At 34.2% G+C, this 14,232-nt stretch overlaps 3 protein-coding genes across 4 annotated transcripts; all 3 read left to right on the plus strand.

Moving 5' to 3' along the window:
* The first annotated feature begins 234 nt into the window (after positions 1 to 234).
* On the plus strand, positions 235 to 3,109 carry pus1 (pseudouridine synthase 1). Of its 2 annotated transcripts, none has more exons than XM_058759158.1 (6): positions 235 to 525; positions 610 to 839; positions 918 to 1,055; positions 1,509 to 1,611; positions 2,047 to 2,732; positions 2,949 to 3,109. In XM_058759158.1, the coding sequence occupies exons 1-6, from the start codon at positions 456 to 458 to the stop codon at positions 2,979 to 2,981; spliced, it is 1,260 nt and encodes a 419-aa protein (XP_058615141.1). In that variant the 5' UTR covers positions 235 to 455; the 3' UTR covers positions 2,982 to 3,109. The 2 variants fall into 2 exon arrangements, with proteins under 2 accessions (XP_058615141.1, XP_058615142.1); XM_058759159.1 differs by having other exon boundaries at positions 656 to 839.
* Positions 3,110 to 3,554: 445 nt separating this feature from the next.
* Positions 3,555 to 10,933, plus strand: noc4l (nucleolar complex associated 4 homolog). The gene is made up of 15 exons (XM_058759157.1): positions 3,555 to 3,783; positions 3,882 to 4,002; positions 4,268 to 4,374; positions 6,127 to 6,234; positions 7,930 to 8,079; positions 8,165 to 8,267; positions 8,348 to 8,382; positions 8,462 to 8,512; positions 8,613 to 8,724; positions 8,811 to 8,871; positions 8,964 to 9,074; positions 9,189 to 9,352; positions 10,261 to 10,343; positions 10,501 to 10,614; positions 10,717 to 10,933. The coding sequence occupies exons 1-15, from the start codon at positions 3,625 to 3,627 to the stop codon at positions 10,831 to 10,833; spliced, it is 1,596 nt and encodes a 531-aa protein (XP_058615140.1). The 5' UTR covers positions 3,555 to 3,624; the 3' UTR covers positions 10,834 to 10,933.
* A 921-nt stretch (positions 10,934 to 11,854) lies between these two features.
* Positions 11,855 to 14,091, plus strand: phpt1 (phosphohistidine phosphatase 1). The gene is made up of 3 exons (XM_058758835.1): positions 11,855 to 12,110; positions 12,938 to 13,065; positions 13,153 to 14,091. The coding sequence occupies exons 1-3, from the start codon at positions 11,894 to 11,896 to the stop codon at positions 13,243 to 13,245; spliced, it is 438 nt and encodes a 145-aa protein (XP_058614818.1). The 5' UTR covers positions 11,855 to 11,893; the 3' UTR covers positions 13,246 to 14,091.
* Positions 14,092 to 14,232: the final 141 nt, after the last annotated feature.

The raw sequence follows: 14,232 nt of genomic DNA on the forward strand, positions 1-14,232 counted from the left end.
CTACAGACATATGACAAAACACAGTAAAATTACTAAAACCCTAAGTAAAATGAAAATGTTAAACAAAATATTTCAGATCCAAAATGTTAATAAAAACTATAATAGTATGAGTATCTCAATGATACTAAAATTGAGAAAGGTTGTAAAAATATGGCCCCTTCTTGTTTTTTGTGTTTTGTTTTGTTTTTTTTTGAAAACCTGGCAACCCGTTTTAGGTCACGCGATATTCTGCGAGATGTGAAAGTTCAGCCGCTCCACGTGGGTGTATGCATGGTACAAGGGAAGTAAATAAGTTGTTGCGGTGAAGATAGATTATACTGCTGTCATAAATGCATGCAAAATTAGTTTTCTAAATTAATTTCACTCATTGTAGAAAATGGCCGTTAAAGTAAAAGCAGTCGAGTCGGTTTTGTTCAAAAGACATTGGTGAGATCCTCACTGAAGAGTGTGATGACATGCTGAGGTGCTGTCGAATTATTAATATTTTATCACGTCAAACATTTATTCCAGCTCTCAAAAACAAAGGTGAGTTTCTTAACAATGCGTTCTGCTGTAAAGTAACTGATGAACGGTAATCTAATGTTCACCGCTAACTGAAACGCTCTTCAGGGTGGCCAGATCCTAAATTAAAATTCCGTGGGTTTTGCATGTCCAGCAAGATGAGTGAGGATTCATCAGATGCCCAAATCAAAGCCTTGAAAAGACCAGCAAATGATACGCACGCTGAGACTGAGCATGAAGACAAGAAGCTTAAAACAGACCAGGATGAGAGGAAATACCCCAAGAAAAAGGTGGCCCTTCTGATGGCATATTCAGGGAAAGGGTATTATGGAATGCAGGTGAGTTATGAAGATGCAGCACAGTGATTTATATATTACTGTGTTGTCCAAGCATTAATACTTGTCCTGTGCATCCAGAGAAATGCAAAGAACTCTCAGTTCAGAACCATTGAGGATGAACTGGTCACTGCTCTTGTGAGAGCAGGATGTATTCCAGAGGGCCATGGAGATGATATGAAGAAGATGTCTTTCCAGCGGTGTGCACGAACAGATAAGGTAAATATTTTAACCTGACACTCAATTATTTACATATTTTATAATAAAAATAGTATTTTATTATAGTGATGGCTATTATAGGTAATTAAAACTACAATTAAACCATAAATGTTTTTTTTAAAAACACAAACTTTCTTTCCCTATTCTTCCTGGCTAGAACAAAGAATTAATTACTTAAAAAAAAAAAAGATTAAGCAAAATTAAATAATATGATAATATAATAAAATATATTATAAAATTAAACGCACACATATATATATATATATATATTATTTTTTTTTTTTTTAATTATATAAGTAAGTCTAATTGCTAATAAATGCTAATATATATATATATATATATATATATATATATATATATATATATATATATATATATATATACATATAATTGTTTTTTTTTATGTTTTTGAAAAAAAGTCTAATTGCTAATTTCTTCTCATTGCATTAACAGGGTGTTTCTGCTGCGGGTCAAGTTGTGTCTCTGAAGGTGTGGATGATTGACAACATCCTGGACAAAATTAATGCACATCTGCCACCTCACATAAGAATTTTAGGTCTGACCTCAAAGTTTATTATTTACATATTTCCTGTTCAGTGACTGAAATCAGTGTTCTATTTGTATTATTTATGTACTATTGTATTTACTATTATTTTAAAACCGCTTTTATGTTTATATTTTCTGTTTTCATTTTAGTTTTAGTCATTTTTTGTGCTTTTGTCATTTAAAATAAATTATATTTAGCTTTTGCTCATTTTTATTTCAGTTCTGATTTTAGTCATTTTAATACTACAGCTTAAATTTATTTTGAGTTAGCTACCATGATTTATTTTTTTTCCTCAATTTAGGATTTTTTGTGTAATATTTATATTGTATCTTATTTCAGTCAATTAACAAAAGATTTTTAATAGTGTTAGTTAATAATGACAACACTGACAGAAATCTGTACATCATGTACATGTACATCATTTAAATGTTCTCAAACTTGCAGGTTATAAGAGAGTCACGGGTGGCTTCAATTCCAAAAACAACTGTGATGCCAGAACGTATTCCTACATGCTTCCCACTGTGTCTTTCTCCCCAAAGGACTATAACCAGGAGGACACGTCATTCCGTTTGAGTTCAGAGACCCTTCAGAAGGTCAACCGATTATTTAGCCTATACAAAGGCACCCACAACTTCCACAACTTCACTTCGCAAAAAGGTCCTCGGGACCCCAGCGCCAAGCGCTACATCACCCACATGTCCTGTGGAGAGCCGTTTGTGAGACAGGAAGCTCAGTATGCCGTCATCACAGTAAGAGGCCAGAGCTTCATGATGCACCAGATCCGGAAGATGATCGGTCTTGTGATCGCTGTGGTCAAAGGATATGTAGATGAAGGAGTAATTGAGAGGAGCTGGGGAGAGGACAAAGTTGATGTTCCCAAGGCTCCTGGGCTCGGGTTAGTGCTGGAGAGGGTGCACTTTGACCGATACAACAAACGCTTTGGAGGAGATGGCATCCATGAGACTCTGGAATGGACTGAGGAAGAAGAAGAAATCGCTGCTTTTAAGGACAAGCACATTTATCCCAGTATTGTGGAGACTGAGCTCCATGAGAAGTCCATGGTGAACTGGATGGCTACACTATATATCCATGACTTTGAAGCCACGGCCTCAGGAAACCAAGAGCGCAAAGTAGGTGTTGTTTTGCTGGTTTGTTTAAAGTAGTAACACTAATAAATATACTGTGTGTGTGTGTGTGTATATATGTATATGTGTGTTTGTTTGTTTACTTACCTATTTACTTACTTACTTTTTTTCATTCTGCCCTATTGTGGATGGACTGAATATGAATTATAGACACTAAATTTAATGTTTATCCAAATGCCTTTTTTTTTTTTTTTTTTTCAGGATGATGATGAAGATGGAAACGTATCTGACTGAATCATTCGAAAGCAGTCTTCCTTTTTTCCTTTCTTTTTTGGTTTTTTTTTTGGTTTTTACTTGTGCTAACATTAATTTCCAAAGATTCCACTGTAATTAAAATTCTGAAATAAACATGATTTTGTTAAGGCTTGTTGCAGTTTTACTTTAAACAGTTTCCTTTCCGTTAAACAGTTTTAATGTCTATTTGCAAGAAAGTGTACAGTTCAGTTGTTAGACCATTTATTCTAAAAGATTATTACTATTTTATAAATGGGTTATACTTTTGTGTATTATAAATATTGGGTGCATTACAAAGTGTTTTCTCCAAACAGCTGTGGCTCAAAAAGTTGTTTTGTTTTTTGTCTCTCTCTCTCATTGGAGACAAAACGAACCTGGTACAAACAATTCTGATTGGTCCAGCTTGATGGGAGCAGTGAAAAGTAACTCGTATCACGTGATGAATATATCTGCCACTGAATCACCGCTTTTGACAGTAATCCATACCTTAATAATGACATTTGAAAAGTTCGAGTGGAAATACAGAGTGGAAAGTTAAAATAGATAAAGTATCTCAATACCTCATAACTGGCATCGGCTTCCTGCAGTTCCTGCAGCTGACCACTAGAGGCGACCTCATCCTTTGACATGAGTACATCAACACATGTTTAGTGAAACAATCATGGCGCCGTCCACGGACAGCAACGTGAAAGAAGACAACAGTCAGGTTACTTATAAGAAAGATATAAATACTAAAACAAGTCGTATACTACAAAACAAGAGACATGCGAACGACATATTCGACGTTACTGAATATTTGCAGGTATGTGATTCTTATTTCATATGGACTCGACTCGTTATATTCTGGTCTGTAATTATCGTTACTCCTGATATAAAACATGCATTTTTTCTCACTTGCAGTCCGAAAAGGATAAAGAAATCATTTTCGCCACCGATGCTTGCAAAAGGGTTTTCTGTCAGTTGCTCGACAGAGGAGATCTTTATGTTGGTGAACTGCCTGAAGAAGAGGGCCTCATGAGTGGTAAATTACTGCATCTTAAGATCATTGGATAAACAAAGTTAATGTATTAGACTAACTCCTAGACAAAAAGTTATTTTACCAAGAGGAATGCGTACATAGGGCACATGTGGTTATTACACATTGTGTATTCAAAACCAGCTAGCGTGTTATGAGCTTAAATGTATCCCATTTATTTATTGTTTGTTTAATCATTTATTTTAATATATGTGTATTATTTGTAGTCAAGTCAAAACTAAAAAGTAAACTTAAACGGTAAAATTCCCAGGTGATCGCAGTGCTGAAGAGAAGTACCGTATATTCATGAGACACCGTTACAACAACTGTGTGGAGCTTCTGCTGGAAAACTTAGGCCATGAAGCTTTCCAAGTGAAGGTGAGTGAAAGTAACATGATGGCTTAATGTTTATAAACGTGGTCTTTTATGTAGTTTACATATGCAGTAGATTGGAATATTAACACATCAGATATCCAATAACTAACAGACTAGTGTTGTTTTAATATTATTAACAGTATAAACTAATTAAAATATATATATGCACTTCTTTCAGTTTTCATTTTAATTTTTGTTTAAAATTTTAGAATATTTAGTATGTGCTCTTTTAAATATTCATATATAGCTTTAAAGTTTATGTCAGTACATTAACTTTCATGGTTTTTATTTTGTTTGTTTTAGTAATTTTGTTATGTGCCTTTTTAACGTGTGTGTGTGTGTGTGTGTGTGTATATATATATATATATATATATATATATATATATATATATATATACACACACACACACACGTGGTCAGAATTGTTGGTACCCTTGGTAAATATGACCAAAAAAAGGCTGTGAAAATAAACGTGCATTATTAATCCTTTTGATCTTCCTTTTTTTTTTTTTTTTTTTTTTACACAAAAATCATTGAACTAAAACAATTGAAAATGTGGGAAGTCTCATTATGAAATAAATGTTTTTCTCAAATACACGATGGACACAATTATTGGTACCCCTAAAAATTCTTATGAGTAAAATATCTGTGAAGTATATTCCCATTCATATTTATAATTTTGAGCATACCAGGGTGATTATGAACATGAAATTATCTAGCCATGGCTTCCTGTTTCACAGAAATATAAATAGGAGGGGGAAAAAAGTCCAAATTCCCAGGCAGCTCTTGACCGCATTACATGACCATATCACTTCGCCAAATGATTTCAGTTATTTTAAAGGTCTTACAACAGCAAAATAACCAAAACCCACAATGACACTGGTCAAACAAATAAATATAGTAAGCAATATGATAAAAACAACAGATCATTTCCATGTTTTTGCCACAAAATTACATTTTATTATGTACGGAAAGCACATACTCTATCTATCCCACTCTCTCTCACTCACACACGCACATACAGTTTGCACACACGCAAACATACACGCTAATGTTGTTAGTGCTACTCGACGATTTTATCAGTAACAGTAAGATTAACAACTTAAAAACTATGAATTCTCACAAGTGAGGTAACAACGGCGCTGTTCGTGAAGAAAATGAACTTAAAATTTCACTATTAGTCATGTCAGAGGTACTCCAAGGTAATTCACATGCTCTCTCTCTCTGATAACTTGGTTATTAACTGCAATAATCTGCTATCAACGGCTCAAGCCTCGTTACTAGGTTTAAAATGATGTTTTGGAATTAGCAACGGAGGCATTGGATGAGATGCGGAAGAAATTAATCCTACTCGCAGCGTTTTGGGTTTACAAAAACCGGACAAATACCTTGAAATATATCATCTGATCGATGTCTTGAGGTGTGGCAACCGTAGTATAAGCGGAATAATTGACTCCGGGCCGTTGAATTATTAGAAAAATAATGCACACACCTCCCATGTAAATTATTCCTTACACACACACTATATATATATATATCAAAATGTTTGTGTCAGTTTTAGTAACTAACTTAAGCACTTCGATTTAAGCTTATTTATTTCAGTTAGTTGCCAAGATAACATGTCTAATTTTTTAGTTTAAGGTTTTCATCTAATATTTACATTTTATTTTTACTTTTAGTTAGCAATAACAGCTGTGTAACAGACTTGGACACTCCCAGTGTGTGATTTATGTCCATTATTTTCATATTTTCCAGGAGGCATCCCTCTGTGCACTGATGAAGTTTGTTGCAGCGGAAGGCAAACACCCTCTCCAGAATCTGGATTTGATTGAGCACTACAGCTTTCCCAGGGAGCTCTTACAGGTTGGTTTTCTGTACAACTACATTTATTGAGACATTCTGCACACTGAAGTCATGTATATATCAGTCATGGCCAAAAATATTGGCATCCTTGGTAAATATGATCAAAGAAGGCTGTGAAAATTAATCTGCATTGTTAATCCTTTTGATCTTTTATTTAAAAAAATTCACAAAAATCTAACCTTTCATTGGATAATAAGAATTTAAAATGGGGGGAAATATCATTGTGAAATAAATGTTTTTCTCTAATGCACATTGCGCACAATTAACGGCACCCTTTTATTCAATACTTTTTGAAACCTCCATTTGCTGGTTTAACAGCTCTAAATTTTCTCCTATAATGCCTGATGAGGTTAGAGAACACCTGACAAGAGATCAGAGACCATTCCTTCATCCAGAATCACTCCAGACCCTTTAGATTCCCAGCTCCATGATGGTGCTTCTTCTCTTCAGTTCACCACTCATTTTCTATAGGGTTCAGGTCAGAGGACTGGAATGGCCATAGCAGAAGTTTTGTGCTCAGTGACCCATTTTTGTGTTGTTTTTGAGGTTTGTGGTTGGATTATTGTACGGTTGGAAGATCCAAACAAGGCCCATTATAAGATTTCTAACAGAGTCAGTCACTTATTGATTTTTTTTTATCTGTTGGTATTTGATAGAATCCATGATGCCGTGTGTCTAAACAAGATGTCCAGGACCTTCAGCAGAAATATAGGCCCACAACATCAAAAATACAGCAGTATATTTCATTGTACACGTGGGGTACTTTTTATCCCTGTGTTCACCAAACCCATCTTGAGTGTTTGCTGCTAAAAAGCTCATTTTTAGTTTCATCTGACCATAGAAGCCAGTCCCATTTGAAGTTCCAGTTGTGTCTGATAACTGAATATGCTGGAGTTTGTTTTTGGATGAGCTAGGAGAATTGCTCTTGAAACCCTCTCAAACAACATGTGGTGATGTAGGTGCTGTTTGACAATTTTTATTTTTAAAGGTTTTCTGACCACGAGACTCAACTATTTTTTGCAATTCTCCAGCTGTGGTCCTTGGAGAGTCTTTAGCCACTCAAACTCTCCTTCTCACCATGCATTGGGACGATATAGACACACGTCCTCTTCCAGGCAGTTTCGTAACATTTTCTGTTGATTGGAAATTCTTAATTATTGCCCTGATGGTGGAAATGGGAATTTTCACTGCTCTAGCTCTTTTCTTAAAGCCACTTCACTAATTTGTGAAGCTCAATTATCTTTTGCTGCACATCATAAATATATTCTTTGGTTTTTTTCATTGTGATGGATGATTAAGGGAATTTGGGTTTGTTTTCCCTTCTATTTATATTTCTGTGAAACAGGAAGCCACGGCTGGATAATTTCATGTTCATAATCACCCTGGAGTGCTCAAAATTGTGAATATGAATGGGAATATACTTCAGAGATATTTTACTCATAAGAATTCCTAGGGGTGCCAATAATTGTGTCCAACGTGTATTTGTGAAAAACATTTATTTCATAATGATATTTCCCCCATTTTAAATTCTTATTATTCAATGAAAGGTTAGATTTTTGTGAATTGTTTTAATAAAAGATCAAAAGGATTAACAACGCAGATTAATTTTCACAGCCTTCTTTGATCATATTTACCAAGGGTGCCGATATTTTTGGCCATGACTATATATAACGCTCATCCCTCTCATATGCACAGACCCTGGTGGAGCATCTTCTCTCAACGAAAGAAGACATGTCACTGCTCATCTCCAGGTTTCAAGAGTTTTTGGAGATGGACGATGTGCGCTACTACGTCATGAGTTCAGTACGAGACAACATTTACAGAGTCATGAGCCGAAACAAAAAGGTGAGTGTGGTTGTTTACATTGCCAGTTTTTCTTTTATTTATTCTGTATGATCAATTATACAAGCTTATTTTTCTCTTTTTTTAGGCTGTGATTCCTGTATACCAAAATAATGTGTTCACACTCCTTTCAACCATCAACGTACCCAGCCACGGATCAAAAATAAAAAAATTTCTTGTCAAACAAGCATGTAAGTTTGTTTTATTACTGTGGTATTGTCCCTGCAAGACATTTTCCTTCATAAACACTATTTCTCCCTGTGCTTTATAGATAGACCTGAAGAATGGAAAGTAGCCAAACTAAAGGTAAATACTTTTTTATTATACATTTCTGCATTTTAAAGTTCATTCTGACATTTATAATTATATACATTTTTCCATATAGGAGCATAAACGAGCTTTTGAGCAAATGTGGCTACTGTTTCTCAAGTACAAGGTAAAACAACCCTCACTATAGCATCACACTGTACTCATTATCTATAAAGACCTTTCCTAAGGTTTTCTGAGGTTCTTAACTGATGTTTGGGCTCCCATAGTTACCTAGCAGCATGTACAAGAAGATCCTGGTGATCCTTCATGAGTCCATAATGCCACAAATGAGTGATCCCACACTTTTGATTGACTTCCTGAGTGCTGCCTATGACATTGGTGAGTCCAGGGTGTACTAAAGAATTATTATTCGTGACATTATCTGTTATACAGTTTTGTATCTGTAAAGCACCTGTTTTTCTCAGGTGGGGCGATCAGTTTGTTGGCTCTGAATGGCTTGTTCATCCTCATCCATAAGCATAATTTGTAAGTATTAAACCAGGCAATTCTCTGATCGACATGAACATTTTAATATTTAATATCTTTATATATCATTTCAAACCATCTTTGTTGTGTAGGGATTACCCAGATTTTTATAAGAAGCTGTACAGTCTGCTGGATCCCTCCATCTTTCATGTCAAGTACAGAGCACGTTTCTTCCACCTGGTGAACATCTTCCTCTCTTCTACGTAAGTTTGCTCTCTACACTTTTATTTTGGTTAAAGATCAGTTTGAGCACCAGTACATAAATGTCATATTTTGTTCTTAAAGGCAGTGAAATAGTAACCCGTTTGCTCTGACAGACATCTGCCAGCCTATCTTGTGGCAGCGTTTGTGAAGCGTTTCGCTCGCCTGTCTCTCACAGCACCACCTACAGCTCTCCTCATACTTCTGCCATTCATCTGTAATCTCATTCGCCGGCACCCCTCGTGTAGAGTTCTCATCCACAGACCCAGCGCTGCAGAGGGTATGTCACTGATAGAATGATCAAATTATTATTCATTTAAAAAGAATACATATTTATACATAATTTTTTATTTATTTGATATTTGTATATATTTAAAATACATGTTTTATTTATTTGTGAATAAATAGAAATATATGTATGTGTATATATGTATTTTATGTACTTTGTGTATATATTAAGTTTATTATTTTCTTTAAATATACTTTTGTTTTCATTGAAAATATATATTTACATTTATTTATTATAAATTACTTATTTAAATATATTTTATTTTGTATTAATTACTAGTTATTTTAAAAATGTGTTTTATTTATTGTTTTATTTATTCTTTTACTCTATACATTATTATTTTGTTTATTTGATGTTTATAAATATACATTTATTTTTATTAATTTAAAATATGTACATTTACAAATGTATGCATATACATATTTATTTATTGTGTATTTATTATTTATTCATGTTTGTTTGTTCTTTCAAAATATGTACATATCTATTTATTTTGTTTTATTCATTTAAAAATATATGCATTTATTTATTTGTTAAATTACTATTTAAAAATGCATTCATCTTAATTTTAACCAGAATAAATATATACATATTTATTTTTATTGATTGAAAATATATAAATTTACAAGTATATACATATTTTATGCATTTGTGTATTTATTATTTATTTATAGTTTTTGTTTATTTTGTTTTCTAAAATAAAAAAATGTAAAATTATTTATTTTGTTTTTATTTAAAAATATATGCATTTATTTTAAGTTACGGTTTAGTCTTAAAAAAAAAAAAAAAAAAAGCATTTATTTATTTAATTTATTATTCATGGAATACAGGGACACTTGTCATTTTTCTGTATTTATTATGAATAATTGTTCTTGTCAATTTTTTTTTTTTTTAATCAGAGCCTTGTGATGACCCGTATGTGATGGAAGAGGAAGATCCGGCTCAGTGTCATGCTCTGGAAAGCAGCCTATGGGAGATCAATGTAAGACTGAATTCAAGAAGCTTTATATTGTTGTTTATTTGGAGCGGTCCTTCCTGACATTGACATTCTGACTGCCTCACCATCAACAAACTCAACGAAGAATTAACCTCTGAATATCTAAAAGGATACTGATGACAAAAGGCCAATCTGTTTTTAGACTTTGCAGAAGCATTACCACCCAGATGTGGCCAAGGCTGCCATTAAGATCAACGAGCCACTGACTGAACAAGAGGAAGATATCGGTGAGGTGCTAGAGCTCTCGACATTTGAGGTAATTGGCAACATTTGGGAATTTTGATAGTTTTATTTTCAATGTGTTACAAGTATAAAATTGTTAAACTAATCATTATCCCCTCCACATTTTGTATGGCAGCTAATGGAGCGAGAACTCAAAGCTGAAAGGAAGACGATACCGCTAGAGTTTGACACAGCCACAGAGCTCCTGAAGAGCCCTAGAGAGGTGCTCGGAGTGCACTTTTCTCTAGAGTAACCACTCTTATTTGCAAATATGATCTTTCCAAAATGTTTTCTTTGTTCTGTTTGTGCAGTCCATTCCCCAGGCTGAAGAAATAAACATTTGCAAAAAATGAGCATGTGCTGAATATTTTGTGTCCTCTATTGAGTGTTGATCAGACTGTAAAACAGCAGTACAAAGAAATGATTGGTGTAAGAAAAAGTGATAATAACGTCGAAGATCTTGATGAAGATGTTTATTGCAGCATAGCAGTGACAAAGTACATGTAGTACCTTGGGTTCAACAGAGTTGCAATGAACCCAGAACGTCCGAAGTCCAAACGTTTTATACACTTACTTAATGTAAATGAAGTTGCTCCTGTCGCAACAGCTGTTGTCTGTATGTTAATTAAGTTCTGACACCCCTTTGTCTGAGATGGTTCATGGTATCCCACACCTGCTTCCATTCTACAATTGGTCACCATTTGCTCAGGATGTGATCATCCCAAATGGTCTAGAAACAACATAGCTGTTGACTTTCTTCTTCTTTATAATAATTAAGCCATTTTGGGAAATGAGCATCATCAAACATATATTGTGGAGTGGAATCTGGGTCGGGGCAGACTATAGATTCTTACAATGTGATTTTATTTTGTTGAATTTGTCGTGTTTATAGTTTTTAACACATTGATGGCTAATACAATATTAACAGCGTTTTATTGTATGGACAATAACTGTAGTTACTGTGGTATTTCCTATGGTACTTTCTTTTTTTCTTCTTCTTTGCTGTAGTCTCAGTACTATATATTTGTTCTCCCTTTTTTACCCTTATTAAGCCTCTTCAAATAACAAATAAATCCAAACAGCATACATTACTTGACAAAAAAACTTGTCTCTAATAAAAAAAAAAATAGTATTACACAAAAATGCAGCCGCTTTATTTTACATAAACATACCATACTTAATGTAATCTAAACGTTCTTTGTTGTGATTCTGTTTTTGCTGTCGCTGCTGCAGCATGTCGTTTTGCTCCAACCCTCTTGGCGTCGCTAACGTGAATACGTTCATTCCAGTACGTCAAAACGCAGCAGTGGTAAATGAAGTGCTTCTCTGTTGTTGTACTGAACTTCGCTGTAGTGTTAGGACTTTTCACTCCAGCTTTTGCAATAATGTCCACCGAGCGTCTCGCTAAAATCTCAGAGGTTGATTTAGATCCCAACGGCGTCTTCAAATACGTCCTCATACGGGTGCACAGCAAAGACGATGAATCATACGTTGATATTGTGAGAGGATACGCATGGGCCGAGTATCATGGTAGGGATCCAATTCAAGCGTTTGAATGAATGACAGATGTTGTGCACATTTATTGAATGCAATTGGTTTTGAATGTGAGAACATACATTTTAAAGAAGTTTTAAAGCTGTAGTTGAATGGCAGCTTCCAAATGTTAACTTTGGTTTAGGCAAACTTAATTAATATCCTAAAACATTGTATTTAGGGGAAATACTGGGGCCAATATCGAATATCTTGGTTTTGTTCATAGACTGTAAGGTTTTGATACTGTTTGAGGCCTTTTATTAATTTTTTTATCAGTGTAAGATTAAATTTTGAGTAAGATAAATTCACCTATTGACTTACACTGGTGATACTAAATTATTTTTCTTCTAAGAATCTTTTATTTAAAAAAAAATTTCTAAAGCATCCCAGACTCACTCAAACACAAGACAGTCTCTATCTGCAGAAACAGCCAGTGAATGAATCTTTTTCAATGAACCGATTCAAAAGATTCGCATCACTGGGAGAAATAGAATGTTTAGCAAAATGGATTGTGATTGGTCTCCCTTTTTGCATACTGCTTTGTGATTGGTCTTTTATTTCTTACAATAATGAATAGTCTATTTTGCATATTACTATTATTTTCTTTCTTTTTTCCTCTGTGTTAGGTTTTCAACTCTTCTAGCTTTCATTTTACTAACGTTTTTTACTGAAAAGCACCTGAGTTTGTTTGAATGCAAAATAGTTGATTAGTCTTTCTAGATATGTATTACAGTTTTTAGGGATTTTCTCCACACATTTGATAGGAGAACAAAAGTTTCTTTGTGTCTAGCTTCAAAAACTTCATAACATTTTATCTCCTCAAGCTGATATCTATGACCGTGTGGCCGGAGAACTGGAGAGAGGTGGAGGAGTGGATTGTGAATGTCTCGGAGGTGGAAGAATCAAACATGACAGTGCCGCAAAAAAGATCCACGTCTACGGTTATTCCATGGTGTGCATGATGTTAAACAGTTTATATTCCTTTAATTTGATTATCCAGTAATCAGTTCATCTTTTATTCTTTTTCTCTTTTTTTCAGGGATTTGGGAAAGCAAACCATTCTGTTTCCACAGAGAAGATAAAAACCCATTACCCAGACTATGAGGTGACCTGGGCGGATGAAGGGTATTGAATGGGTAACATGGGTTAAATGACAGCTGCGTATAAGGACGCTATTTCAAACCTACCTGTCTTAACGTAGCATTCAAGTCTTGATGTGCCAAGGCTGAGGAGGAACAGAAATTTAATCGATTTCTGACATGGATGGATGTATAAGACATTTACTCCTAAACTTATGGAGAGGTCATCCTTATTGTGTTTGATTGGTTTTAACTTCATGTGTAGATTAACACATGGCAAAAAAGAGAAAGGAATACGACTGTTTATGGCCATTGGTCTTTAAATATAGGAAATGATGAAATAAAGCAGGTTAAGTACTTCATCCAAACCATAAAAAGTTATGTAGTGCAACGCTGACATCCTGAAAGGATAATAAAGTCCAGAGAAGTGCGCTTAGAAATTTCCAGAACTGCTTTTTTGTCATTCATTCAAGTTGGAAGAAATGTTTGTATATGTCACAATGAGGGTAATATCTTGTTAAAGCAAATTACCGTGCTTAACTACAACATATAAAATATATATTGTGATTTAATCATTTCTGAAGCATCGTGCTATAAATCCAGACCTGATTGGTGGTTGTAAACCTTGCCTGATAAACCTGACGATCCATATCCGTTTGTCAGCATTTTTAATAGAAGATGCCATTAGGAGCGATGATTTTCTTGACTCGAAATATTACGACCTAACGACATCCAAAGAATGTGAATTTGCAACATTTGAAACAACTGTGTTGCAACATTTTTTGTCATTTCAAGTCTGAAGTCGTCTTGTATTAGTTGCATTTAAATTATTTAGAGCAAACAAACAGAAATGGATTGTACAACATCATATTTAATAAATGAGTTTACTTTTGCCTCTAGTACTGCATCTTTTAATGTGTCATTTTCTTTATTTTGTGTTTCTTTGCTTATCTGTCAAGGTTTTCAGTTTGCTACGATTAGTAAGACCAGAATGTGCCGTTCATTTTAGCTAAATAGTAACATTGTCAAGTGAAGTATCT

Source organism: Onychostoma macrolepis, chromosome 21 (assembly GCF_012432095.1).
Source record: "Onychostoma macrolepis isolate SWU-2019 chromosome 21, ASM1243209v1, whole genome shotgun sequence".
Lineage (NCBI taxonomy): Eukaryota > Metazoa > Chordata > Actinopteri > Cypriniformes > Cyprinidae > Onychostoma > Onychostoma macrolepis.